General features: G+C 57.0%; 4 protein-coding genes across 17 annotated transcripts in view; 1 reads left to right on the forward strand and 3 right to left on the reverse strand.

Annotated features, from left to right (window-relative positions):
- Positions 1-114: 114 nt before the first annotated feature.
- PTRH1 (peptidyl-tRNA hydrolase 1 homolog) lies at positions 115-1,986 on the reverse strand. Its single transcript, XM_033859335.2, has 6 exons — positions 1,981-1,986; positions 1,807-1,932; positions 1,198-1,417; positions 834-933; positions 618-684; positions 115-550 (listed from the first exon to the last, which is right to left on the reverse strand). The coding sequence occupies exons 1-6, from the start codon at positions 1,984-1,986 to the stop codon at positions 371-373; spliced, it is 699 nt and encodes a 232-aa protein (XP_033715226.1). The 3' UTR covers positions 115-370.
- Positions 1,412-17,513, forward strand: TTC16 (tetratricopeptide repeat domain 16). Its single transcript, XM_073806633.1, has 14 exons — positions 1,412-2,426; positions 3,181-3,353; positions 3,681-3,771; positions 3,946-4,089; positions 5,299-5,399; positions 5,499-5,628; positions 7,810-8,024; positions 8,676-8,920; positions 9,306-9,447; positions 11,114-11,279; positions 11,799-11,941; positions 12,102-12,273; positions 13,709-13,790; positions 14,849-17,513. Exons 1-14 carry the CDS (start codon positions 2,409-2,411, stop codon positions 16,345-16,347), a joined length of 3,321 nt encoding a protein of 1,106 aa, XP_073662734.1. The 5' UTR covers positions 1,412-2,408; the 3' UTR covers positions 16,348-17,513.
- On the reverse strand, positions 16,464-21,143 carry TOR2A (torsin family 2 member A). 5 transcript variants are annotated; one of them, XM_073806640.1, is made up of 6 exons: positions 20,704-21,129; positions 19,835-20,100; positions 18,985-19,083; positions 17,891-18,075; positions 17,524-17,651; positions 16,464-17,242 (listed from the first exon to the last, which is right to left on the reverse strand). In XM_073806640.1, exons 1-6 carry the CDS (start codon positions 20,852-20,854, stop codon positions 16,998-17,000), a joined length of 1,074 nt encoding a protein of 357 aa, XP_073662741.1. In that variant the 5' UTR covers positions 20,855-21,129; the 3' UTR covers positions 16,464-16,997. The 5 variants fall into 5 exon arrangements, with proteins under 5 accessions (XP_073662741.1, XP_033714533.1, XP_004314000.1 ...); XM_033858642.2 differs by lacking the exon at positions 17,891-18,075 and having other exon boundaries at positions 20,704-21,123; XM_004313952.4 differs by lacking the exon at positions 17,891-18,075 and having other exon boundaries at positions 18,908-19,083; positions 20,704-21,113.
- Positions 21,144-22,472: 1,329 nt separating this feature from the next.
- Positions 22,473-27,217, reverse strand: part of SH2D3C (SH2 domain containing 3C) — a 31,656-nt gene continuing 26,911 nt past the window's right edge. For 9 of the 10 annotated variants that reach the window (XM_033858644.2, XM_033858645.2, XM_033858647.2 and 6 more), the window contains 5 exons: positions 26,862-26,977; positions 26,124-26,295; positions 25,196-25,307; positions 24,620-24,826; positions 22,473-23,089 (listed from right to left, as the gene is read on the reverse strand). In XM_033858644.2, the coding sequence (XP_033714535.1) occupies positions 22,914-23,089; positions 24,620-24,826; positions 25,196-25,307; positions 26,124-26,295; positions 26,862-26,977 (783 nt within the window). In that variant the 3' untranslated portion in view covers positions 22,473-22,913. The other variant, XM_073806634.1, reaches the window with a different exon arrangement.

The raw sequence follows: 27,217 nt of genomic DNA on the forward strand, positions 1-27,217 counted from the left end.
ACTTCCCGTGGGAGGGGGGCTTGCTGGGTCCTGTGGCCCAGGACCACAGGAATCCCCCGAGTAGGCCTCAGCTTCCAAGCTGGCATCTTTATTCTTACAGATCCATACCTCCGGTTCTCCAAAAAGGTTCAAAAAGTTTATTCTTCCTAAAGTTTCCCTACTTTCTAAGTAGGACACAGAGAGAAGACCAACCTCCTATCCCCCAAATGGCCTGTTCCGGCCACAGTTCCCGCTTCCGTCCACAGGCAGCCTGGGGCAGCCCAGAGAAGAGTTATATAAAAAACAGATACCACAGGTTGGCGTGGCACCTCTGTGGACGTGGCTGGGTGTGTGGGCACGACAGTCAGGCAAGCAGCCAAGTCCACTGGTGTCAGGGGCTGGACGAAGGCCTCTGGCTTCGCTCACGGATGTGGTCCAGGAGCAGGTCGGTGGCGCTCAGCAATGGAGGCAGCAGCTCCTGCTCAGCAGGGGCGAAGTAGCTCAGCACGTAGCTCTGCACTGTGTCTGGGTGTGTCGGGCGCCCGATGCCCACCCGCAGCCGTGGCATTGCCTGTGGGCGAGCCAGAGGGGCCCAGGGAGCTTTGATGAGGAGTGTCGGGGGCCCTGCGCCGGCCCACCCGACCCAGTGCAGGACTCATGTTAGAGTCGAGGCAGCTAATACAGGAACGGACTCCACTGTGGCCCCTTCAAGGGATACGAGAGGAGCAGTTAGTGCTTCCTTGGGTCAGCACCCTTCACCCCATCCCCTGCCGAGACTGGGGTCGGCACCCCTATCCCACTCCAGCTGGGAGGCCAGCTTCCCTATCCCCACCCTGACCAGCTCAGGGCCTCACCTGGCACTTCCTCCCAACTTCAGAGCCAGTTTCCCCAGCGGCTTGTGGAGCTCATCGTGCACCAGGCAGACCTCCTCAGCAGTCAGTCCAAACAGCTCCGCTTGCACAGGGAAACGGTGGCCCTGGTTACCGCTGATCTGCCCAGGGGGGTTGTCCCGACTCAAGGCTCCCATGAGGAGGGGCCGCAATTAACCCCACTTCATGTATGAAGAAACTGAGGCTCTCACAATCACCCAAGGCCAGGCAGCAATTGGAGCTCAACAGGCACCTGGAGCTCCAGGTGAACTGATCTGCCGCAGCCCAGAATCCCCTCGCTGGCCCCTGCGCCCTCCCGGGCGGCCCACCCCTGGGGCCCTCAACTTACTGGCCCAGGCCACGCTGCGCCCGTTGACGTTCATGAGCCGCCATGGCCGGAGAAGGGCCAGCTGGGCATCCCCGAGCGAGGCCATGGCGAGGTCGGCGGCACAGCGCCGGTCGCGCGCCCAGCTCTCCGCCACACGTAGCCGCCGCACCAGCTGCCCCAGCACCGCCATGCCCACGCTGTGCCGCGTGCCGGGCAGTCCAGGGTTCCCCAGGCCGGCCACCTGCGGGCGACACCGGGGAAACTAAGGCCCGACAACTCTCCCCATCCGCCTTCTCACAGCGCCCTCCGGGACCCAAAGCAGAGGAAGGTAAACGGAAAACTGGGCCAGAGTGGATTAGGGGTACGAAGAGGAGCCCAAGAAACCCCGGCGACTCCAGAAGGCCGAGTGGAAACGGGCGCCCCCGGGGTGGACGGGCAGGGCACCCCAGTGCAGGAGCGGAACTCCTGGAAGTTTAGAGCCCATCCGAGCATCGGACCCATTTCTGATAAAACTATGACAGGGAAGTGGGGCGGGGGGGGCTTTGCCCAAGAGACAATGGCTACCCTACGCTGCCGTCCCTCACTCTACTAAGCCACCGCTTCCCCGGGGGCCGGGGTTCCAAAACGCACCGACTCATGGCCCGACTCAACCACAGCCCTGCGCGCGAGAGGACAAACAGCCCCATGCGGCCCTAATTCGTGACCCAGACCCCGCCCCCTGACGTCATCCAGCCCTCGGCCAATCGCGGCCGCCACCTATCCAGGGGCGGCCATTAGCGTCCAATCCGGGGCGGGCCACGCGGCCGCCATGTTTCTGAGGGGCGGAAGTGGCGGGGCCGGGCGCCCCCGCGAGTTGCCCGGGGCCGCGCCACCGAGTCCTAGGGGTTTGTCGTGGGGCTCGCGGAGTCCTTGTTTGACCTCCGGATTGGGAGGAGGGAGCCGTATTCTGGCCCCCGCTGTGGCCCTGCCTCGCTTTCGAAACCCGGCAAGTCTTTTCCCGCTGTAGACCTCGGCCTCCCTAGCTGATAAAAACTTGCTAACCTCCTTCCGGCTCTGTTTGAAATTGGATTCCAGGGAGTGGAGTCCTTGAATTCCGGGGGCGTGGCTAGAGGGGCGGAGCCTGTGGGCGTCCTGGAGATGATGCCTAGCAACGTCAGGGGTGGGTGCCGGGAGGCAAGTGAGGGCCGCGAGGGAGCCCGCCCAGGCCCGGAGGTCCTCCTGGAAGGGGCCTCATGACAGAGTCCAGAGAGGTGCGGGAGAAGGCTAAGGCAAAGGCAGAGGGTCGGGGGAGAAGAGACCACGTATGGGTTCACAAGAAAGGTTTTAAGTACGGGAGAGGCAAGATCAATTGTGCGATTCAATAAAGTCCCAGGCTGCTTGTGCAGAGAGCAGAGGTCTTAGGAGCTGTGGCTGGTGGGGAGGTCAGAGGGGTGGCCGGAGCTGGCATATAGCCAGAGATGGCATTGGCCAAGATGAGAGGATGAGAGAAGAGGAGGGATCTAAGAGATCTTTAGGAAGTGGGATAGACAGGATTTAAGGACTGATGGGATATAGATCTTTGGCTTGGGTGGTTGGCAGAGAAGGTGGACTCACCGCTGTGGGAAAACCTGGGGCAGAAGTCAGGTGAGGTGCTCAGTTTGACCTGCTGAGTGTGAGGGTCCCACAGGATATGCAAGAAGCTGCTGGACCCCCAGGGCCTGTGGCTTGGGGCAGGGCCTGAGCTGCAGAGTTTTGGGTGTCAGTAGCTGGAGGTAGGAGCTGAGGGGGACCAGGAGGAGGGCAGAGGCCAGTGTGAGCATGAGACCTTGACCATAGGTGACAGAGGCAGGACTGGAGAGAGGTTAGGGGAATAGGGGTGGGAGTGCCACCAGACCCCAGATCGTGCTTCTTACCGGGCCTCATTTCCACCCCTCCTCCATCCTGTAAAATACCTGAGGAGAGCGTGTAAGCGGAGTGGGGGCTGTCTCTGGAGGCCTGCTCCAGCTTGCTGTCTCTTGGTTCCAGAATGCTCTGGGACTTGATCAGCCTCCCTCACAGCACATCCCAAAGCCATGGGTGATTCCAGTGCCAAAGGGGACCCTACAGCACATCTTCAGGACCAGCCAGGTGTTCCGGAACTTTGATGATATAAAACCAAAGGCTGCAGGGTTAACGGTGCCCCTCAAAGTCAGGGAGTAGTGAGTGATTACCTTGCCATGGGATCCCAGGTTCCTACCCTGCACGGCCACTGACATGCTCTGCAGCCTTGGGCCAGTTACTCTCCCTCCCTGAGCTTCAGCGAGCTCAACTGTATAATAGGGCTCTTCCACCTCAGCAGATAAAAGGCTGCTGGCCCGGATGAGCTCGAAGAATGTCAGCCTCCTTTCCCTGGGTCTCTGTCTACCCCTCTTGTCTCCCTACCCAAGTCCCCCTCCTCCCAACCCGTTCCTGAAGCCCCAGCTGTATGCCCTGGACTGGTCCCAAGTCAGGGCCAGCCCCTCCGCCTGTGCCCCCTGCCCCTGCAGCTACCATCGAGGCCATCAGTGCTTGGAGCAAGAAGACTGGGAGGTGGCCGTGCTGTTCTTCTCCCGTGGCCTCCACCTGGACTCCCAGCTGGTGAGGGGGACGGCCTGGGTGGGCACAGGCAGTTGCTGGCCCCACACTCACCCCTCGCTGTCACACCTGCCTGGCCCCTTCTCTCAGGGCCACCAAGTCCTTGTGGTAGCTGAGTGTCAAGCCTCAGGCGGATTGTGGGGAGGGGAACGGCAGCCTGGGTCCCCTCTCCCACAGGTAGAATTCTATGCCTTGAGAGCCGAGGCCTACATCCAGCTCTGCGACTTTTCCTCGGCCGCCCAGAACCTTCGAAAGGCCTACTCCTCCCAGCCAGAGAACACGGACTTCCTGGAGCGGCTCACCTTGGTGCTTTACCTGAAGGTGCCTGGGGCTGCCCCAGGCCCACAAGGCCCCACCTCACACCCTGGCCTGCTGACTCTCCCTCCAGCTCTGGGGGGCTTTCCTTGTTCCTGAGACCAGCCCTGACTCCCTAGGGACCTTCGTGTCCCTGTGTCTGTGTCCCCATCTGCTGCCCCGCTAATGAGCTCTCCCGCCTGCCCTGTTGGTTTACCACCAGGGCTGGGTACAGTTTTGCAGTTTTGTCCAGTAGAACTTTCTGCAGTAGTGGCAATGATCACTGTCCGATCTGGTAGCCACTAGCCACGTGGAACTGTTGAGACGTTGAAGTGTGGCGAGTGTGACTGAGGAACTAATTTTGACATTGTATTTAATTTGAATTGATTTGAAATTATATAGCCACGGGAAGCAGGTGGCTATTGTATGGGACAGCACAGGCCTAGAGTCCACAGGCTCTAAGCACTAAAAAGGTAAGAGTGCCCCCATTTGCAATGCAAAACAAAGATGATATTAAACCATAAAATCCCAACAAAGTCCTGTTTTTTTTTCCATTTTGACAAATTTAATGCCTTTGTTTTTAATGTCAATAATTACTCAATTCTGAAAAAGAAACATTCTTAAAACCAGAATGTTGGGGTCCTGAGTCCAGTCCTCTTTCTGTGTGACTTTGGAAAGGTCACGTCACCTCTCTGAGCCTCAGTTCTTTCATCTAAAAGGGGAATGTTAGCTGGTCCCAGTGAGATAAGTTCAGGTTTTTTGTTTTTCGGGTTGTTTTTTTTTTTTTTGGCTGCATCTGGGCAGCTGGCGGGATCTTCGTTCCCCGACCCACATCCTCGGCAGTGAAAGTGCCGAGTCCTAACCACTGGACCACCAGGGAATTCCCTGAGTTCGAGTTCTTAATACAGGGCTTGGCACCTGGAGCCCTCGTGCAGGTGGGAGCCTGTTACTGTTAGATCTGCTGTTCTGGTCCACCTCCCAGATTTTCTCTATTTTTCCTTGTTCCTCTGTGTGTATTGCTGTCTCTCTGTCATCAACTGTATATTTCTGTCTCTTGCTGTCTCCCCAGCTCTGGATCTCTCTCCATCTGTGTCTCTATCTCTTAAAGTCTCTCCCAGATCTAAAGGGCTCTGTCCCTGTCCCTTGTCATTCCACCCCAATGCTGGCCATCCCTCAACTCGTGGGTGCTGCTAGGCCGGGGTCACAAGCAGAAGTGACTGCTCTCTGTGTCCTCAGGGCCAGTGCCTTTTCGAGCAATGCGCCTTTCTGGATGCCCTGAACGTCTTCTCTCAAGCCTCTGAGCTCCAGCCCGAGAAATTCTGCTTCCGTTATCGATGGTGAGCGCCCTGGCTGTCCTTGCTGGCCTTTGCCTCCCTGGCGTCCCCTACCTGTCCCTCTCACCCGGCAGACAGAGCACCTTTGCCCTCCGCCCTCAGCATGGCCTGTCTCCTGGCCCTCAAACGGCATCGTGAATGCCTCTGCTTCGCCGCCAAGGAGGTGGAGCGTGGCACCGCCAATGCCGATGTCTACATCCTCCGGGCCAGGCTCTACAACTTCTTCCAGCAGGTAGAGCGGGCGGGCAGGGCAGGGGGGTGGACCTCCTCCTTGTCTGGACGCCGCGATGACAGCAGGAGGCGGCTGGGCTGTTGGCCAGCCCCGAAGCTGTGGTGGGGGCCCTGTCCTCCCCAGGCAGAGGCCCCAACTGGCACTGGCCCAGTCGGGTAGTTGTTCCATCCTCACTCAGCCCTGGCTCTGTGCCAGGCCTACGCCAGCCCCCGGAAACCACAAGGTGAGAGGCCTTTGCCATCCCTGCCCTCACGGAACTCACAGCCCAGGGGAGACGTCCCCAAGCGGATAATTACACGAAGGATGACTTCCCAATTGTGTGTAGCACCATCAGGGGCACCCAGGCTTCCCTTAGATATGAGACTTGGGGTCACAAGGGAGGAGGGACTGCAGGGATGCGAGAGCGATGGGCAGGGTATTGTGAACCCAGGGGACTCTGACTTCTTCCTGGGGGGCAGAAGGAGCCTCAAAAGGCTGCTCCCTGGGGCAGTGGGCCTTAGAAAGAGCCTTCTGGCTGCCAGGGGGCATGTGGGCTGGGGGGAGGGGCAAGCCTGGAGGCCGGAGGCCTGGGTACCATCCATCTGGATAGGAGTGGGGCTCGAGGAGGATGGCCATGAGGGTGGCAAGGAGGGGGCAAGTTCACAGACCTTTGGAAGCAGGACCCGAGACTGACTTGGTGGCAGGGGGGCGCAGTGAACATGAGGGAAACGGAGGCATCCAGAACAATGCCTGGTGTTTCAGCCTGGCCTGGGTGCTTGGGGGTGGGGTGGGGGGAACCTCAGGATGGGGTAAATGGGATGGGCTGGATTGGGCGGAGTGTCCTGGGGGTGTTGCAACCATGAGCCTCCCTATGCTGGGGGCTGGGTTTCTGTGTCCCACAGGTGAGTCAGTGGGAGAGTCTCCTTCAAAGGTCGGAGACTAGTAATTATTTTTATTTTTTTAAGATGCTCCTATTGCTCTTTTTATTTATATATATACATTTATTTATTTATTTTTGGCTGCGTTGGGTCTTTGTTGCTGCTCACAGGCTTTCTCTAGTTGCGGCGAGCAGGGGGCTACTCTTCCTTGCGGTGCGCGGGCTTCTCATTGTGGTGGCTTCTCTCGTTGCGGAGCACGGTCTCTAGGCGGGCAGGCTTCAGTAGTTGCAGCACGTGGGCTTCAGTAGTTGTGGCTCGTGGGCTCTAGAGCTCAGGCTCAGGAGTTGTGGCGCATGGGCTTAGTTGCTCCACGGCATGTGGGATCTTCACAGACCAGGGCTCGAACCCGTGTCCCCTGCATTGGGAGACAGATTCTTAACCACTGCGCCACCAGGGAAGTCCCGAGACTAGTAACTATTGATAATTATTTCTGATGGTTGGGATTTCAGCTGCTCCCTGCGATGCCTAAGCACGTTCTAAGCACTTTACTCATGTTTATCTCTAAGGCTGGCAGTAACCCTTTGAGGTAGACAAAACCCATTGCCCTCTTTTCACAGATGAGGAAACAGGTCCAGATGGTCTGGGTAACTTGCCCAAGGTCACAGTGGTGCTCCCCTTGAACTCAAGTCCATCTATTCCAAAGCCCTGCCCCAGCCTCGGCCATCTTCCCCCTCCCGACTTCCACTCACACCTGGTGTCTACACTGCCTCACTCACCCTCCAACCAATTACCCTATAGGACATGGGGTGCTTGCTAAAACTGTTTGTTGACTGACTGACAGACCTGCTCACCCAAGAGAAGGTATTTGCCTAGGGATGTTTTCTGCTCATGCCCAGGCCTGAATCTGTTCTTTGTTAGAGTTGTCTTGGGCTTAAAGGTCAGGGGCGTCGGGGAAGGTGTACAGGGGAGTATAGGGAGGACACAACAGTCACAGTCAGGAGACCACACCCTCCCCCCTCCTCAAGTGAGCCTTGCAAAAGTCCTGCAAGGAGGAGGCATCTGTAACCTCATTCTACAGCAGAAACCACTGAGGTGGACCTGGCTCACCTGAGGTCATATCTAGAAAGGGGCCAGTGGGGATGGAGCCTCAGATGGGATTTTCCCACAAAGCAATGCAGAGCCACTGAAGATGGGTGGCATGGTGCTGGCCTGCCCAGAGAAAGGCCCCTACAGGCCTGGAGGTCTGCCTCCCCACACTGAACAGGGCAGGTTCAGCTTGGCCTGCACCCCGATGCCATCCCTGCCCCCACCTCGCCCCCCGCAGCCCAGCCTCTGCCATCGAGACCTGCACAGTGCCTTGCTACTGGATCCCAGGCACCCACAGGCCAAGGTGCTGCTCAAGGTGCTGGTGGGCCAGGCCCAAGAGGCACGCCAAGAAGCCGGCGTCCTAGCCGTGCAGGGCAAGCTGCAACATGCGCTGCAGTGTATCAACTGTGCCATCGAGAACAACCCTCTGGACCCCAGCCTCTTCCTCTTCCGGTACTGAGTGGGGAGATGCTGGTCTTGGGTCCCAGGCCCTGCCTTGCCTCAGATGTGCTGTGTGATCTCAGGAGAGCCCTTGACCCTCCCCAGGCCTCAGTTTCCCCATCTAGCCTCTAACAATCTTTCCCTACTCCCCATCGGGGTCAAGGGATCATGGGAGGTGGTCTCTGCTACTGCCTCTGGAGGAGGGGCAGGCAGCAGCCTGTTAACCCTGGAATCCTGGATCCCCGGGCCTGCTGAGCAGTTTACACTGGCAGGCTCAGCCCAGCTCAGTGGACGAGGCTTGGGTTTGAATCTGGGCCACCCCACAAGGACCCACCACCTCATTCTGGGCCATTTCACTTCCTTGAGCCTGGGTTTTCTCATATAAACAGTGGAGGTGAAATGTCCTGTGTACAAAAAGGCCTTCGCATAGAGGCTGGCACTCACACAGCGCCCACAAAGAAAGAGGGAAGCTATTTTTAAAGAAAAGTAAAATTACCAGTGACTAGCTGGCTATCTAAGTAGCAATCCAGGAGCCCCACGGGCCAAACTTAGTGCGCGCGGTGGGAGCCCCTCCCCCCAGGTCAGAGGGCCCAGAGCCGCAGCCTCTCTCTGGGACACCCCTAGTCGGTGGCGCACTTTGGCCCTCATGTCCCTCCCTCGTAGGGGCATTATGTACCGACGGCTCCGGGAGTTTGACTCCGCCGTGGAGGACTTCCTGAAGGCGTTGGACATGATGACCGAGCACCAGGAGGACCTGGTGCAGCAGGCGCAGCGCCAACTGCTGTTGGCCTACAACGACTTGGCCGTGCACTGCTACCTGCAGGGCGCCTACCAGGAGAGCGTGCTGCTGCTCAGCAAGGCGCTCAAGGACGAGCAGCGGGAGAAAGGCCTCTACATCAACCGCGGGGGTGAGTGGGGGCCGGGCAGCCCGGTGTGAGCCCCTTGCCCCTCCAAGGCCTGGGCTGGGCGCTTGAGGGCCCTGAGGGAGGGAGGAGGGAAGGAGGGAAAGCGGATTCTCAGTGTCCCACGGACACACTTTGGGAAACGTTGCCTTAGACAATCTGGCTACAGCCCTTCAAAATGCTCGGGATCAGGCAGCTGGAAGAAGGTGGCCAGAGGCACGGAAAACCTCTGCAGGTGCCCGCGACCGCCCGCTGGTGTCATCACCGCGGGTGTCACCCCCACCCCCGTTGCAGGCCCCACCCCCTGGGGGTGGAGCCAGCTGGGCTGGGGCTCCTGGGCCGTGGGTTTGCGAGGCTCACTCAGCCCCCGCCCCCGGCCCCCGGTCTCCAGATTGCTTCTTCCAACTGGGCAACCTGACCTTTGCTGAGGCGGACTACCAGCAGGCGCTGGCGCTGAGTCCGGAGGACGAGGGCGCCCACTTGCGCATGGACCTACTGCAGGAGAAGTTGGGTTTCTGCGAGCAGAGGAGAAGGTGCGCGCAGACTGGGGGTGGGGCGGGGGCTGGGGGCGGGGCGGACCAGGCCGCGGGAGGGGCCAGAAGAGTCTGGAGTAAAGCCGGTCGGCTGGGATCCTGGGGTCGAGATGCCTCTGCTCTCCCAGTTGTCTCCTAAATATCTATTTTATTTTTCAAGTTTTCTGTAAAAATCTTTCATTTTTTATGTGAATATTGTTATGGTAATTGCGCTTTTTATTTAAAAAACTTAAGTATTCAGTAACATGTAACTTAGAACATGAAAGTTCCTTCTAATATCTATGTCCCAACGCCTCCCCCTTCCCCTGTAAGTTTGGTAGAGTCCTCTAGATAGATTTCTATGCATATGTTAACAATTGTTATCATTTTACAAAAGTGAGATCATGCTAAGCTGATTTTTTTAAAAGTAAGTTTATTTATTTTTGGCTGCGTTGGGTCTTTGTTGCTAAACGCGGGCTTTCTCTAGTTGCGGCGAGTGGGGCTACTCTTTGTTGCGGTGCACCGGCTTCTCACTGCGGTGGCTTCTCTTGTTGTGGCGCACAGGCTCTAGGCGCGTGGGTTTCAGTAGTTGCGGCACGTGGGCTCAGTAGTTGTGGTGCATGGGCTTAGTTGCTCTGCAGCATGTGGGATCTTACCAGACCAGCGCTCGAACCTGTGTCCCCTGCCTTAGCAGGCGGATTCTTAACCACTGCGCCACCAGGGAAGTCCACTAAGCTGATTTTTGACTTGGTTTTTTACTTCCCATGGCAATTACATATAGGACGACCTCATTCTCTTTTATTGCTTGCAAAGTATTCCATTCTGTGGAGGTACCACAATTAATTTCTTTAGACGATAGTATGCTGATGAGCATTTGGGCTGTTTTCAGTTTTTTATTATAAATAATGCAGCAATGAGACCCAAGACATGTTTTCATGCGTTCATACTAGTAATTCTGTAGTTAGATTGCTGGAAGTTAAATTGTTGGGTTAAAAAGTGTGAAAATTTAACATTTTAAAAGATAATACCCAATTGTTCTCCAAAAACAATGAACCAATATAAACTTCCCCCAGTAAAGGAAAGTCTTGGTTTCCCCAAACCTCCCTAGCCCAGGGTATTAAGACTATTTTTCAACTTTGCTATTCGGGTAGGCAAAAAAAGGCTCTCTTGCAGTGGATTGACTTTGCATGTTTAAATTGTGAGCACAGGACAGCATCTTTCGTGTGTTTATTGGCCATTATGGCCTGCACAAATTGTTCGCCCATTTGCTCTTAAATTGTTCATTTAAAAAAAATTTGTTTTTGGTTATAAATGTTCTTTGTAGGCTGGAAAATTAGCTTATCATCTGCCTTCTATGGCAAAATATTATTCACTATTTACTGCTTTCTTTTGTGGTGTTTTTGCTACTCAATAATGGCATTTAACCATAGTCAAATTAATTTCTTCATTTTTAGCTGCTGGGTTTATGACATCTCAGAAAGGCCTTTCCTACTCCAGGATCATAAAAATGTCCACTTATGTTGGGATCTTACACTAATGTTTAAGTGTTGGGTCCATCAAGAGGGGCGTGGTGGCAGGGAGCAGAGACCAGCCTGATTTTCCCCAAACTCCCCACTGGGGTCCAGGAGCCTCCATATCCTCCAGGTGGCCCAGCTCAGAGCACCCTGTGGCCTGCTGTGTCCTGCAGGCAGTTCCAGAAGACAGAGAACCACTTCTCAATGGCCATCCAGCACAACCCCCAGAAGCCCCAGTACTACCTGTACCGCACCAGGAGCCGGCAGCTCACGCAGAACATTTTTGGGGCCCGCCAGGATGTTGCCACTGTCCTGCTCCTTGACCCCAAACAACCGAAGGTGTGTGCCTGCTGGGCCAGAAGGGTGGGCTCCAGAGTTAGTACCTCTGGCCACCTAAAGATACTCCCTGTCCCTAAAAGAAACCTGGTTTCGTAGCAGTAATAAGAGCTGCTAATGCTGGAGCATTTACTATGTGCCAGGCACTGTTCTAACCAGTTCAGCTTACGTCACTCCATTTAACCCTCTTCAGTACCTACGGGACAGGTAACATTATCATCACCCCACAATTCATAGAGGGAAAAGGGTAAGGCTCAGAGAAGTCAGTTCCCTTGGCCCAGGTCATGGAGCTCGGAGGTCACACCCTTATCTGGCTGGCTCCAGAACCACGGGTCAGGCTCACCACCAGCACTCCCTCACCGAACAGTTCCTTTCTCAAGATGTCCTGATGGTTCTGGGGCAAAAAGGTCCAGCCCTTTAAAAAACAACAATCTGTAAACCCTTCCTCTGCCAGGGCAGCACCACACCATCTGCCTCCTGTCCTGGCCCACACCTGACTCTGGTCACCCTCTTTCCTGACAGCTGCTGCCACTGATGGCCAACCTCTTCCCCGGCCTGTCAGTGGAGGAGCTGCTTAACAGCCAGGTGGCCCACCTGGCCAGGCTGCAGCTGGAGCGGGTGGTGGAGCACAGCCTGCAGGCCGGCACCCCTCAGGATATCGTGGGGTAAGTTTCTCCAGGAGGGCCCGCGGGCCCAGAGTTGGGGGACGGTTGGGGCTCAAGGCACCTCTGGCCCTAATCGCCTTCTCAGGCCGCTATCCAGTCCTGGGGATGGTGGGGTGAGTCAGGGAGGCCTACCCAGCGCTCTGGGGTCACGGCTTGTCAGGTGGCTCAAGGAGCGGGAACTAGAGCGCCAGAGGGCCCGGGCCCTGCAGCTTTCGTGGAAGCTGGAGCAGCCTTTGTTCGAGACGTCCAAAGAGCTGGAGGCCACTCACCAGTCCCTGCAGGCACAGCCAGAAGGCCCAGAGGAAGAAGCCAAGGCCCCCGGGGAGAAGGAGGTAAGTGGGCTGTACGCCGGGGCCGGAGGTCCTTGAGGTCCAAGGTGGAATGCACCCCAGGTCAGGGCTGAGGGATGCACGCCGGCTAGAGGCTGGCTTCTGGGCCTGGCTCTGCCAGCACTCAGATGTGTGACTTGGGCTGGGGACATCTCGCTGTGAGACAGAGAAGGTACCAGTAAGGGGTACACCTGAAAGAGGGTGCGTGAGGATGTGGGCCCCTCACAGAGAGAGGCTTCCCACACGTTGTCCACACTCACCTTCCTAAATTCCGCTGTGTGCACTGCCCACTTGTACCAGAATTTTCTTAACTCTTAAATTCATTTCTAAAAACTTTTCACTGAATAGAACATATAGAAAAGTACATGACTCATAAGCGAACTGTCTGATGGATTTTCACAAACTGAACACCCCCATGGCACCATTCTCCAGATCAAGAAAGAACACATTCCCAGTTCCCCAGAAGCCCCTCGTGCCCCCTTCCAGGCCCCTCCCTCAGCCCCGCACACCCCACAAGGCTGTCCTGATTCCTAACGCCGCAGACGAGCATGCCTGTCCGCAACAGAGGACAAACGCGGCGCAGGCCCCTTTGCCTCTGGCTCCTTTCACCGAGCGTCCAAGTTTGTGAGATGCAGCCAAGTTGACTGCTCCTTCCCACGGCTGGAGGCAGTGCCGTCCTGCGAATATCCCGCCACTTATTTATCCACTCGACTGCTGATGGACAGCAAGTAAACTGTGTTCAAGGGAGACTTTAACCATCCAGGTACACGGAGTGCCGGCATCCCTTGCCGGAAACGGGAAAGGCAAGCTCTACATTTTTCTAGCTCACATTAGGATACAAAACTACAGAACTTGGGTCTGTGTGTGCCCTGAAGTCATCGTGGGGTCCCTGCTGGGTGTTCCGCAGCCCCGTCCGCTCCCGCATCTCACTGCCGCACATTTCCCGTGGCCTGCAAGTGCGACTGGCAGCCGAGAGCCTGGCCGCAGAGTCCCCCTGACTTGGATTCCAGCCCTGCTTCTCTGCGTCTTAGCCGAGTGCCCAGGGCAGGCTGCTTAGGCGTTTCCTGGTCCGGAAAATGGTAATGGCAGGGGAGTTCCCTCCCAGATGTGCAGGGACATGAAACATGGAGAAGGTCCTCAGTTTCTCACTAGCCATTCCCTGGACACAGCACTTCAGTTTACAGAAGCCTGTCCCACAGTTGAACTAATTTGCATCTTGCAGATAGGGAGATGAGGCCCAAGAGCCTCTTGACACTGCTTTTCTAACGTGGCCACACCTGTCTAACCTGGCCACGCCCCTTCCTGTCCAGTCAACCTCTCCATGTCCCCATCCAACCCTAACCTGCAACCCTCGAGGAGCTCTAAGCGGCTGGACTTACAGAGCTGCGGCCACTGTGACCGTGCAGCCTGTGATCATGCAGCCTGTCTCTTGCCCCAGAAGCTGGAGCCGGCCCCCAGCAAGGAGAGGTCCTTGACCGACGGCTACCTCAGCCAGACCTCTTCAGGCTCCATCTTGGGCTGTAAGTCCCCCTGCTCCTGCCAGACCTGAGTGAGCCAACGCAGCAGGGAGGGCAAAGGTCAGGGGTCAGGGGCTCCCAGGCCTGGGTGTGAATTTGGGCTCTGCTGTCACAGCTGTGCGAGTGTGGAGTGGGAGGACTCATCCCAGCTTTGCGGGGGGCACAGGGAGCCCTCAGGGATGCCCAGCACACAGCCTGGGAGGCCGGCTCTCACCGCGGGGCGCCTCACAGCTGCTGCCTGCTCCACCCTCATTCCCCGCTCAGGCCTGTCTCTCTTCTCTCTGCCCCCTTGGCCTCTCCCTGAAATAAGCCCACGAAGCCTGTGCATGTCCAGGGGGCTTTTACCCTCAATTCTGAAAGGTGCCAGTGTGGAGGGGACAAAAGTAAAAAACCCAAGAATGCTGCCCTGGGTCCCAGAGGCAGCCATGGGCAGTCCAGGGAGGGACGGGAGTAGCAGCGGCCAGCCCCCTTCCTGCCATTCAGCAAACGCGTTGAGCATCCTAGGGCCAGGCCTGTGCTGGACACTGGTTACAGGCATGAATGGCACAGTCGTTGCCCCAGGGAGCTCTTGGTCCTGAAGGGAAGAAGGCCCACAGGTAAACAGATAACCAGGACAGTGCAGCCATACCATGGAGGGGAGTCCCGAGGGCTCTGGGTGCACTTAGCTCCCTTTGGGGGGTCAGGAAGGGCTTCCAGGACCCAGGGGAAGAGGGGTAGCCAAGTGTGAACAGGGTAGAGCAGGGGGAACTGCTGCAGGCAGGGGGCCAGGGCCCTGCAGGCTATTGGTTGTGGCTGGAACACACAGGGCAAGAGGCAGGCGGCAGAGTGGAGGCCAGCGCTGGGCGAGTGAGGTCCTTCGTATCTCCCCCTAATCTTTCGGCCCTGACCCGCCTGCAGGGCTCAGGGTGCCAGGAAGGCTGGGCTGCCGTGAGCTGGCGGGCCTTCCCCTTGGCCATGCAAGGGCTCTGGAACATAGGCAAGGGTGAGGCCTAGAAGTCTCCCTTTCTTGCCACTGTCTGGGGAAGGCGGCCTGACAGCTACGCTTGACATATCCTTTCCAGTCAGGACCACGTCCACCTCAGAAACGGAGACGTCCACTGTCTGCCAGGAATACGGGAGCACTTCGACCACTGTTGTAACATTCTCTGACTCCTCACCACTAAGGACACAGTCCTCAGACTCCAGGGACAAGAGGGAAGACCTAAGCCTGAGCCACAGCCCCAGAAAAACCAAGTCCACCCCAGGCCACAGCCAGAGGCCCAGCGAGCCTGAGACCATCCAGGTCCAGAGCCAGAGGCCCAGCAGGACCGAGGCCGCCCTGAGCCAGAGCCAGAGGCCCAGCAGGACCGAGGCCGACCAGATCCAGAGCCAGAGGCCCAGCGAGCCCGAGGCCGACCAGATCCAGAGCCGGAGGCCCAGTGAGCCCGAGGCCATCCAGGTCCAGAGCCAGAGGCCCAGCAGGACCGAGGCCGACCAGATCCAGAGCCGGAGGCCCAGTGAGCCCAAGGCCATCCAGGTCCAGAGCCAGAGGCCCAGCAGGACCGAGGCCGACCAGATCCAGAGCCGGAGGCCCAGCAGGACCGAGGCCGCCCTGAGCCACAGCCAGAGGCCCAGCAGGACTGAGGCCGCCTGGAGCCAGAGCCGGAGGCCCAGCAGGACCGAGGCCGACCAGATCCAGAGCCAGAGGCCCAGCAGGACCGAGGCCGACCAGATCCAGAGCCGGAGGCCCAGCAGGACCAAGGCCATCTGGGTCCAGAGCCAGAGGCCCAGCAGGACCGAGGCCGCCCTGAGCCAGAGCCGGAGGCCCAGCAGGACCGAGGCCATCTGGGTCCAGAGCCAGAGGCCCAGCAGGACCGAGGCCATCTGGGTCCAGAGCCAGAGGCCCAGCAGGACCGAGGCCATCTGGGTCCAGAGCCAGAGGCCCAGCAGGACCGAGACCATCTGGGTCCAGAGCCAGAGGCCCAGCAGGACCGAGGCCATCTGGGTCCAGAGCCAGAGGCCCAGCAGGACCGAGGCCGCCCTGAGCCAGAGCCGGAGGCCCAGCAGGACCGAGGCCATCTGGGTCCAGAGCCAGAGGCCCAGCAGGACCGAGGCCATCTGGGTCCAGAGCCAGAGGCCCAGCAGGACCGAGGCCATCTGGGTCCAGAGCCAGAGGCCCAGCAGGACCGAGGCCGCCTGGAGCCCAAGGCGAAAGCTCGACGAGACTAAGGCCACCCAGGGCTCAAGGCAGAGGCTCAGAAAGGCCAAGGGTGCCCATGGCCAGAACTGGAGACCCAGAAAGGCTGGTGCCACCCAGGACTGGAGCTGGAGACTGATCCAAAGTCCCAGCAAGATCAAGACTTTCTACGACCCAAGTTGGAGCCCCTGCAACACCGAGGCCACTGAGGGCCAGAGCCAGAGGCCCAGCCAGTCCAAGGCTGCCCAGAGCTGGAGCCAGAGCACAAGTCCAGGTTCCGGCAAGACCAAGGTCACCTGGGGACTGAGCCCAAGTCTCAGCAACACGCAGACCACCCAGGGCCTGAGACAGAACCCCGGCCCCAGCAGTCAGGCTGCTGTCTGAAGGGGCCGCTCGGCCCCTTCACTTCTTGCTGGGCTGCGGGCGATTCTGCCCCTACCACTGGCCACTCAGCAAGGCAGCCTCCTGCAGAGCGATGAGAACCTCAGCCAGCACTCCTCTGGTCCCGCGGCTAAATTTATTGTATTTGTTCTCTTCGTTTACAAAATTAAAAACTTGAAAAGCCCAGTCCAAGTGGCAACTTGAGTCCCTCTGTTCCCAGAGACAGAAGTCTCAGCCTGGCTTTACGATACTGGGACATAGGGTGTGGGGTGGAGGGTCGGGGTGTGGTGCCCGAGCCAGGGCCGAGAGTAACAGACCAGAGAAGGAAGGAGCAGCCACGAGCCACCGTCCCTGAGTTAAAATTCACATTGTAAGAAGGCTCAGGCTGGAGCGTGAGGTCAAGGCTCATTGAAGTTCTGGGGCGACTAGCGGTTTCCCTGAGGAAGGAAGCAAAGGCCAAGATGCCCTCAGACCAGTGAAGAGGCCGGGGCCTGCCCTGCCCTTCTGTTTCATGGTAGCCAACAGCCCTCCTCATCTTCATATTGTGCTCTGGGCCCCAGGAGGCACAGGACAAGGGACCCTCTGGCAGAGGCCCCAGGGCTTTCCTTCACGGCCTGGCCAGATAGAGGAAGACAAGGATGCTGCCTGGAGAGTCAGAGGAAGAAGGCGATCCGGGATGCCACAGTCTTGCAGCCATTGGAGGAAAAGAGCTGCTCGTCCTCAGGGAAGAAGGTGGTGCTGTCCAGCACGGCCTGGACGACCTCATCCCTTGGCTCCAGGCCTAGCTGGGCCAGCTCGTTGAGCACACAGTGCTGCACGTGGTGCCTCTGGAGAGGTAGGAAGGGCACCAGGGCATCCAGGAGATGCTCTTCCATGATGCCGGAGCGCCAGAAGCCATCTGCAGGAAGGAGCGATGGGAAGAGGCTGTGCTTCACGGGGATCAGCTGGGCCCTGTCCACCCCCAAAGGAAGGAAGTGCAGGGACGGGGCTGGTCTTAAGCCTCCCAGCCACCTTCCAGGCACCAAAGCCTGGGCTGGGAAGTACCGGGTCAGTAGGCAGAGCATCAGACCTGGGAGAGCCTGGCCCACCCCAGGGAGCCCAGCCCATCCCTCCGTGTGATCTGGGTGTGAGACCTCAGCCTGGAAACCACCCTGGGGTGGGGTCCTTGGCCGAACTCACGGTTCGGGTTGTCCAGCACAGCCTGGGAGATAACCGGCTCCAGCTCCTGCACGCGGATCTCCTCGCGCTCCCGGCGGCTGCGCCATGCCTCCAACACCAGCTGGTTGATCTGCTCGCCGCCAGTGTTGCTAAAAACCACGGGGGACGCAGACAGTGAGGACAGGATGTAGCCCTTGCTTCCCACGTGCCACCTAACGCGACCTGAGCCTGGGGGCCCAGCTCAGTGCTGGCAGGAGCCAAACCCACTCAAAACACCCCGGGAACCACTTCCCCTCTCCGGAGCTTGTGCCCTTAACCATGACCCCTGGAAGTTCGCCTATATGTGTCATACACTTTACAGTTTATAGAACACTTTTAGGTCCCTTACCGACTTTCCCTCACCCAGCCTCTAGGAGAACAGTGGGGCATTAAGATTGGCCGTGTTGGGGCTTCCCTGGTGGCGCAGTGGTTGAGAGTCTGCCTGCCGATGCAGGGGACATGGGTTCGTGCCCCGGTCCGGGAAGATCCCACATGCCGCTGAGTGGCTGGGCCCGTGAGCCATGGCCGCTGAGCCTGTGCTCCGCAATGGGAGAGGCCACAACAGTGAGAGGCCCGTATACCGCAAAAAAAAAAAAAAAAAGAAAAAGAAAAAGAAAAGATTGGCCCAGTTGTTCAGAAGAGGAGGTGGGAGCTCAGAGAGGTGAAGTGTTTTGCCTGAGGAAACAAAGCTAGGACTCTTAGAGGTGGGATTGAAACTCTAGTCCTGTTTTTCCCAGGCCTGTGTCCCCTTGGCCACAAAAGAGGGAAAACCCTTAACCCAGCAGGGTTCCACAAAGAAATGAGGATTAAGAGACTGAGCCCGGGGAACAGTGGGCAGTGGTTAAGAACCTGCCTGCCAATGCAGGGGACACGGGTTCAAGCCCTGGTACAGGAAGATGCCACATGCCGTGGAGCAGCTAAGCCCGTGCGCCACAACTACTGAGTCTGCACTCTAGAGCCCGTGAGCTGCAACTACTGAGCCCGCGCCTAGAGCCCGTGCTCCGCAATAAGAGAAGCCACCACAATGAGAAGCCCCGCGCACTGCAACAAAGAGTAGCCCCCGCTCGCCACAGAGAAAGCCCGCGCACAGCAACGAAGACCTAACGCAGCCATAAATAAATAAATAAATAAATTCATTTATTTAAAAAAGAGAGAGAGAGACTGAGCCCAGAATGGGCTTTGAGAATGTCAAAGGGAAGTCAACCACCTTGAATGACAGTGTCACCAGTGAGGGTGTGGGGGACTCTGGGAAAGCCCAGTGGGCCTGGGGGAACAGTATTCTGTTATGGGACCACAGGCCAAGACTGGAGAGCTGAGACCTCTGACGAGTGTCCCTGCACCCTGCCCGCTGCAAAGCCGGCCCCACCTGATGAAGATGAAGATGGCTTTGCGATAGTTGGTCCCATAGACAACCCAGGAGGACCCCAGGAAAGGTCTCAGGACCTCTATCAGGCCTGGGGCCAGCTTGTCCATCTCATCGAAGAGGAAGAGAGAGCGGCTGCAGGCAGTGAGGTTTCCCTGGACCCAGCTCTTCAGATCCTTCTGTGGGAGAAAGGCAAGAGTATGAGGGTGTCTGGAGATGCTCCCCCAATCCCAGATTTCTTCCCAAAGCAAGAATTAATCTCCTTCCCAGGAAGATATGGTCTCCCAGAGAGTACCAATCCCTGAATGGGACTGATGGTGAAACTGTGGCCCAGAGAGGGGCAGAGACTTGTCCAAGCTCACACAGCAAGTCAGCAAGAGGACAGGGACTCAGACCCAGGCCTCTCACTTGCCTTTTCAGGGCTCCTTCCCCGACACCTACTGTTTTCTAAAAAAAGGGGAAGGCTCCTTCCTGCTCCCTGAACATTCCCAACAGAGTTGACAACTGAAACAGATTAGCCTGGAAAGTACCTTGCAATCAACAACAGTAGTAAGAGCTAATTGGATTTCCTGATTGCTTACTCTGAGCCTCGAATTGGGGCTAAGGGCTTTACAGACAGAAGATAATGCAGACTGTCTGGCAAAGGTAAGTGCTCAATAAATAACACCTGCAATTCTATAAGCCTACGTCCCTCACAACAACCCTGGCAGGTCGGTGCCACTACTGGCCCCCAGGAATTAAATCAAGAACTCCCTGCCGGGTGGTACCACCCCAAGCTTTGTTCAGGGTGGGTCCTGAGGGGTGAAGCTTCAACTGGCTGTGTGGCCTGGAGCAAGTGATTCCCCTCTCTGGGCTGAGGACTCACTCCTTCCCTAGGGTCCAGCACTCGACAGTGCAGGCGGATGGTGGTCCAGGACAAAACCAGCCTACCTTGTAGCGCTCCAGGTGGCCGGGGTGGGGGAAGTGGATGACCGGGGAAAAGTGGTGCACGTGGGGGCTGCGGAGGCCACCCCGGAAGAGGTAGTGTGCCAGCAGGGAGGTGACATAGGACTTGCCGGTGCCAGTCCAGCCATGCAGAGAGAGGACCAGTGGCTTGGTGGGGGCTGGATCCTGCACGAAGGCCTTCAGTGCCTTCACCACCAGCGCCCTGGCCAAATGCTGGCCCGCCAGGTGCTGTGCCAGGTCACACTCCAGACCTAGGGCCACAAGGACAGTGTCAGAGCTGAGGACACACACCCGCCACGGAAGAGCTCCAGGAAGGAAGTCATGTCTGGAACCTGGTCTGGGGATCCGCGTTCTGGGACGTTTTCACAGGCTGTCTGCGGAAAGGAGTGCGGCCCTTGGGGTCTCGGCCGCAAGAGTCACCCTCAGGCCTGACTCAGCTCAGCAGCGCCCCCTCCAGATAGCCCTCTGGATTGCGCTCAGCCCTAAGTGGGCGCGAGCTGTCAAGAGGGTCTGCCCAAGACTCCCGCCCATCTCCAAGGCAGGCTTCTTCCTTGACGGCCAGTCCAGTGCGAGGTCTAAACTTCCCCCCAAGGCCCTGCTGTCAAAGGCCTCTCTCCACCCTGGCAGGGCTCTGCCTGGACCCCAAACAGGCATCCCCAAACCCTCGCCCCAAGTCCTGTGCCCCAGGCTCTCAGGGTCCCTCAACGCCGGGCCGACTTCTGGCCCTGGCCGTCCGGAAGTCTGGGGGTCCCACCCTCGGTTCTACTCTCCAGGTCCGGCGCCGGCGCACCCCCGGGGTCCGAGGGCTCCCCGGTCCGCCGGCCGCTCCGGTCCGGGCGCCCGCGGCTGCTCACCCTGGAAGTCGGGCCGGAAGTCACATTCGCAGAAGGCGCCGAAGTTGCAGCGCAGCGAAGTCAGGTCCCAGGCGGCGGCCGCGGCCGAAACCAGCCCGAGCAGCCCGAGGAGCGAGCCCCCGGGCCGGCAGCCGCGCCTCACAGCCGCCATCCGGGTGAGACCGGACCTGGGTCTGTGGCCGCCCACCTCCTCTCCCGAGAACTACAACTCCCGAAATGCATCGCTCCGAGGCAGCCATCGCCTGTGGCCTACAACTCCCGGCTCCCTTCTCTCCCCTCTCAAAGGCCCTCCTGGTCTTCCCTCTGCAGGCCCGGAAGGTGGCCTCCAGGGGGAGCCCGCGAACCGTCCAATCCAGGACTGCGGGCTGAGTTTCCATGGCCACGGTAGGGGACCATCACAGTAGCTCCGAAAGAATAATAAATGAAGGATTATGACCACAAAGGGTGACATAATAATAGTAGCAAAAACTTGTGCGGCACCTTACACCTTGCAAAACACCTTTTCTGTGCTCTTTTTTTTCCTTTTATATGATTAAAGAGCGCTAATAGCTTTTGGTGAGCACCTACTATGTACCGTTAACGTTAGGTGCCTTATGTATCTTATGATAACAGTACCTGTCATATAGAGGAATGGTGATGGTACAGGCACGTGAAGTGTTTTGGCTCATAAAGTAATGAATAAATGATCACTGAAAATACATTATGGGACTTCCCTGGTGGTCCAGTGGTTAAGACTCCGTGCTTCCACTGCAGGGGGCGCGGGTTAGATCCCTGGTCAGAGAACTAGGATCCCGCATGCCGCATGGCGCGGCCAAAAAAAATCCATTATGTATGAAACATGGCAGTCCCTTACCTAGCAGCTACCATGCATTAAGTGCTTTAACAGCAACCCAAAGGGATCAGTTCTGTTACTGTCCCCATTTATTGAGGAGGAACTTAGGGCCCAACAGGGCCCCCTTTTCCAACACCACCCAGCTAGTGAACTGGGCCCAAGTCTGGCTGCTGCCAAAGATCTAATGCACTGTCATCCATCCTCTGTTGGTCAAAGGATTCATAAGGTAAAGGACCCCAGTAGTTTCAAATTCAGTGAACAGGGTCCCCAGGCCTCCAGCCTGGCCTGGAATCATGCTGATCCACATTGCCTACCTCCCCTACCCATGAAAACAAGACAACTGCTTTCATGGCCCTCCTCAAAGATTTCCTGCGTCACCCACCTGACACACACACACACACACACACACACACACACACACACACACGAAGACTTCTGGGGCCACGTTTCAAAACTTGAAAAGAAATTAGTAGTTCCCACTGTTGAGAAAAGGAAAGAACTCCAGGCGAGGACACCCAGGTTCCAGGCTTCCTCATTCTGCTGCTGTGACCCAGGGCAAGTCCCTTCTCCCTCCAGTTCTGTTTTCCTGAGGGGAGCTGGAATCTTAGATTTCATAAAGCCCTTCCACCCAAACATCTGGGATCCTGGGTTGTACATTTGCGGGATGCTTTGCTGTGGCTGCTGAGGCAGGGAGTGGGGAAGGAGCAGGGCAGGTCAGTATTTCTCCTACTGGTTGGAATTAGCTGTTGATCTCCCTTCTGGTCTGTGAGCTCCCCCAGGACAGGGACTGGGTTTTAAGAACTGGCTGTAACTCTGGATCCTGGTACAATCTGGAATGTTTCAAGTGCTGAATAAGTATTTTTTGAATGAATTTTTCCACCTTTCACCTGAGAAAAGACACTTCCTTCTACCCCAAAGCCCCCTGAGAGACAGAAGAAAGAGTCATAAAAGTTTATTATATGAAAGAAAGAACACGGCTTCTGTACATCTATTTACAGAACAGACAGATGTATTTACAGCCAGAGGGAGGCATTGGTGTCAGTGAGGGGGTGGGGGCAGGTGCCTGGAGAAGAGTGAGGAGGTGTGAGAAGCCTCCCGTGGCTCAAATACAGGGCACCTCAGCAGGAAGGGGAGAAGCAGAAGCTGGAGGGAGAAACAGGGGTTCCAGTTCTTCCTGAAGGAAAACTTGGTGAGTGAGTAGCAGGTGGGATGGAGCCCAGAGTCCACGTAGGACCCTGGAGGTGCAAGGGAGATCCTGGAGTTGAACCCAGAACGTTCTCGGGCTGATCACAGTGTCCCTGGGGTGCTCTGGGGAAAGGTCTGTGCCCTTCTGTCCCTGTTGCTGCCCGCAGCTGCAGAGGGGAAGGGTCCATGGGGGTCACAGCTCGCTAGAGCGGACGGCAGGCTCCAGTTTGTGGGACAGGGCGGTGAGGACCTTGTCGAACTTCTCATAGCGCCGGGCCTGGCTGCTGCTGGCGCCCTGGCTGCCCCAGAGAAGGCGCATCTGGAACTCGGTGCTGAACACCTCGAGGAGCTCTGGCCGGGCCTGGAACCCTGCAGGGTGGGGCACAGGGGTCAGGGAACCACCATCCAGCTGCGGAGGCTGGGACTCCTGCTCGGAGCCACCACATGCCTCAGGGCCTCATTCCAAGGGACCTCCCCCCACCTCCACCAGGGATCCCACAAGGTTTGCTGATGAACATGACCAAGCAGTTTAGCACCCAGTCTTTGTCCTACTATTTGCAACATCTAATTTAAAAATGACTAGAAGATAAAATATTAAAATTAATTTGGGGGCTTCCCTGGTGGCGCAGTGGTTGAGAGTCCGCCTGCCGATGCAGGGGACACGGGTTCGTGCCCCAGTCCGGGAAGATCCCACATGCCGCGGAATGGCTGGGCCCGTGAGCCATGGCCGCTGAGCCTGCGCATCCGGAGCCGGTGCTCTGCAACGGGAGAGGCCACAACAGTGAGAGGCCCGTGTACCAAAAAAAAAAAAAAAAAAAAAAAAATTAATTTGGGGGGGAGATTTTTCTTTTCTCTTTTGTATTTTTCTGCAAATTCCAAAAATTTTCCTAAGAAATGTGTATATATTTTGTAAGTAAATGTAAAAAAGTAGTTTCTTTTTTGTCCTTTCTGAAGAAGAAAGGCAGGAAAGACACATGCCAGATGCTCACGGCATTTACCTCCAGCTAATTGTTGGTGATTTGTTTTATCTTGGTTTTGCTCAGCTGTTATTTCCAATTGGTCTACAGAGAACTTTTGTGACTTAAATACTGCCTAGAAAAGTAAAAGATGGATTATCTGAAGACGCTATCTCTCTGCTCCTTCCACAAGGAGGAGTTCTACTTTTTCTTAAATTAATTTATTTTATTTTATTTATTTTTGGCTGTGTTGGGTCTTTGTTGCTGTGCGCGGGCTTTCTCTAGCTGCGGTGAGCGGGGGCTACTCTTCGTTGTGGTGTGCGGGCTTCTCATTGCGGTGGCTTCTCTTGTTGCGGAGCACGGGCTCTAGGCGTGCAGGTTTCAGTAGCTGTGGCTCGTGAGCGCAGGCTCAGTAGTTGTGGCTCGCGGGTTTAGTTGCTCCGTGGCCTGTGGGATCTTCCTGGACCAGGGCTTGAACCTGTGTCCCCTGCATTGGCAGGTGGATTCTTAACTACTGCGCCACCAGGGAAGCCCAGGAGTTCTACTTTTTGACTAGACTGTGAGTTCCTTGAAGGCAGGGCAGGTCTGCCTCAGCCCCAGGGCCCCAGGCCGAGTGCTTTGTAAACAACTTGTAAAGTAGGCCTGCTAGGATGCCCACTTCACAGATGAGAAAGCTGAGGCTCAGAGAAGCTAAGATACACAGCTATGGTGCTCTCTGAATCATCTCTTTGTCCCCCGCACCCAACCTGGTGCCTGCCACTAACAACTGCTGAATAGGTGAAGAAAAGGGGTGAGAAAAAGAAGCCAGGGGGACATGCAGGAAGGAGGGATGGAGAAATGTGAAGGGGTGTTTGGAGGAGAGGGGAGAGCAAGTCACGTGGAGGGAGGCCCAGCCTGGCAGGATCAGTGGCGGGATCGCCCGCAGCTGCGACCCGTGACTCACCCTGCAGCTTGACCTCGGCATTGGTGTGATACAGGCCGCCGTGGTGTGCCACGGTGCGGGCAGCCTCCAGGTGGGCCAGCACCACCTCCACGCCGTGCTCTGTGCTGCCCCAGGGCTCGGGGCCCTCGGCCGGGGCGGAGTCACACTCCAGCAGAGTGATGAGTGGCAGCACGTGAGGAAATGTGGTGTTGCTCAGCGGCGGGCCTTCTGCAGGGAGGGACACACGGTGCTCAGAGGTCTCCGAGGGCCCAGCCATCCACCAGGGTCCCAGAAACCGAGGATGTTTTAGGGGAAAGGGCCTGCCTGAGGTCCCAGAGAGAGCCCCCAGGGATTCTGACTCCTGAGACAAACCCTTCAGATTCCTCCAGCTGAACCCACTGCAGCCTTGGCCGAGCTCAAGGGCTGAGGCTGGACCTGGACGTGGCATACACGGTTGCCAGATGCAGAAAGTGAGTGGGGGGACAGCCTGCACAAAGCTCAGTCAAGCCCTCATCATCCTCCCCACGGGGAGAGTCTTTGCTGGCCCAGAGAGGGCTGGAACCTGTCCAAGGTCACGTAGCCAGGTGGGAGAGGTACCTTTGCCTTCATTGAGGCTCTTGAGAAATGGCTTGAGCTTCTTCTCGTAGAGGATGGCTCCCTCTGTGTGTCGCTGCCGCAGAGTCACCCATGTCTGCTCCAGCCGGGCAATCTGGGGAGACCAGACTGTGAGCGACCGGCCAGGGAAGGGGCCTGCTGGGGCCACAGGCCACTCTGCCCAGCGGACACCCAAATATGGGATAATAATTATTAGTATAGTCACCATTCATGAATCTGGGACAGTGCTGACTGCTTTTCACACGTTTCCCATGAAGCTCTCCCAACAACCCATTTTACAGATGAGGGAACTAAGGCTCAGAGAGGCGAATGACTTGCCCAAGGTCATGCCAAAAATAAGTGGCAGAGCTGGGAGTTGAGCCACTGCTCTGGGATCCTGCTGTCACTGTTGACGAGGCAAAGGAGAGGAAGTGTAGTGTGGATGAGGTCCAGGCTGTGAAATTAGACAGACCTAGTTTGAATCCCAACTTTTTCGGCCTCTGAATGTGACTTTAGGCAAGTACTGCTCTGCCTCAGTTTCTCCATAAGTGAAATGAGAACAGTAAAGGCACTCCCTTCATGAGACTTTTTTTTGAGGAACTGGTGCTTCTAAAGTACTCGATGTAGCGCCCAGCATATAGTCGGTGCTTGCTAAATGAGTGCCGTTTTATATTTATTCTTTAAACTCATATAATGCTCCTCATTCATTTTACAGGTAGGGAAACTGAGAGCAGGGAAAAGGGAAGACTTTGTCTGGGAGCAGGTCAGCACTTAAAGGACTCAGTGCTCCCAGTTACCCTGTCACCAATGCTGCCTAGAAGGTCACAAAGTTCTTCCTGATTCAATATACAGCTATCCCAAAGGAACACATCCTAGGGCCCCTCCGGACAGAGACTAGCTTATGCCCAGCTCTGTGTGGGCCCCTCAGTACCTGGGCCATATCCAGGGCGCCCATGACTGCAGCGAAGCTGAACATGTTTCCCATGGTCCCCCGAAGTTCGGCCGCCAGCTGGATGGTCTTGTGCAGAAGAGCTGCCCGCTCCTCAGCGGAGCCCGCGCAGCCCAGAATGTCCACGGCCAGCATGATGGACATGGTGTGGAACCTGTCGGAGCAGCCAGGTCAGAGGGGCGGGGCCAGGGACCTAGGGTTGGGGGTCCTTGTGGTTGAGAGCTGAGGGGCGGAGGGCAGAGCCAAAAGCGAGAGATTGTAAAGGGTCAATGAGATTAGGGGGCGCGGCCAGAGTGAGGAAAAGCAAAGTTAAGGGCTTCTGATTGGTCAGTATAAGTCAGGGGGCGGGGCCAGAGGCCCTAGAGCGCCAGGCTGAGAGGCTTGTGACCGATCAGCGGAAATCATCGGAAATCATCTGGTAGAGCTGTTCTAAGAAAGAAAAGGAGAGAAGCCAGAGCTGATGAGAGGGTCAGGCTCACAGATTGTGATCGGTCAAGAGGATGCAAAATGTGAATTCGGAGATAAAGGACTCGGTCTTTGGGAAACCAAGATTACTTGGAGCTGGATATGGAGAAGGAGCGATTGGTCAACGGGATAGGGGGCGTGGCCAGAATCCCTGGGAGCCGGGGTGAGAGACTGTGATTGGCCAACCGGCCACAGCGAAGGGCCGCGCGGTAGCCCAGGGGGTTCCCCGTGAGTCCCCTTGTGTACTCGCCTTACCTTTCCAGCAGGTCTAGTCGTAGCTGCCGGCCATGGGGGAGAGTGAGCAGCTCCATGCCCCAGCGGACTCCCATTAGGGTCTGCATCTCCTTGGTAACGCCCAGTATCCTAGCAACCTACAAGGACGCCCAGAGGGCTGATTAATTTTCTGTCACGGCTAGCTCAAGCCATCTGGGAGTCAGGGAGCTTTATCTTGGAGGGCAGCCTGGCTGGGAGGCTGGGTTTGAATTCCAGCTCTACTGCTAACCCTCTGACATGGAGCAAAATGAGCCTCATTCTCCCCATCTGTGAAACGCGGGATAAATGGGAAAATGCCCAGAGGTGTCTGACATGGGCCAGAGGTGCCCAGGACACCC

The sequence above is a fragment of the Tursiops truncatus genome, chromosome 6 (genome assembly GCF_011762595.2).
Source record: "Tursiops truncatus isolate mTurTru1 chromosome 6, mTurTru1.mat.Y, whole genome shotgun sequence".
Lineage (NCBI taxonomy): Eukaryota > Metazoa > Chordata > Mammalia > Artiodactyla > Delphinidae > Tursiops > Tursiops truncatus.

What these genes read in the sequence shown, in the direction of transcription:
- PTRH1 (XM_033859335.2), bottom strand. An exon ending in TTGAGTCGGGCCATGAGTCG is followed by an intron (nt 1,418 to 1,806) that starts GTGCGTTTTGGA and finishes TGTCGCCCGCAG; the next exon opens with GTGGCCGGCCTGGGGAACCC. An exon ending in GCGCAGCGTGGCCTGGGCCA is followed by an intron (nt 934 to 1,197) that starts GTAAGTTGAGGG and finishes TCCCTGTGCAAG; the next exon opens with CGGAGCTGTTTGGACTGACT.
- TTC16 (XM_073806633.1), top strand. An exon ending in TCCACCTGGACTCCCAGCTG is followed by an intron (nt 3,772 to 3,945) that starts GTGAGGGGGACG and finishes CCTCTCCCACAG; the next exon opens with GTAGAATTCTATGCCTTGAG. An exon ending in ACCCCTCAGGATATCGTGGG is followed by an intron (nt 11,942 to 12,101) that starts GTAAGTTTCTCC and finishes ACGGCTTGTCAG; the next exon opens with GTGGCTCAAGGAGCGGGAAC.
- TOR2A (XM_073806640.1), bottom strand. Translation starts at nt 20,854, where the DNA reads ATGGCGGCTGTGAGGCGCGGCTGCCGGCCCGGGGGCTCGCTCCTCGGG. An exon ending in CTTCCGGCCCGACTTCCAGG is followed by an intron (nt 20,101 to 20,703) that starts GTGAGCAGCCGC and finishes TTGTGGCCCTAG; the next exon opens with GTCTGGAGTGTGACCTGGCA. An exon ending in TGTGCTGGACAACCCGAACC is followed by an intron (nt 17,243 to 17,523) that starts GTGAGTTCGGCC and finishes TCCTTCCTGCAG; the next exon opens with ATGGCTTCTGGCGCTCCGGC.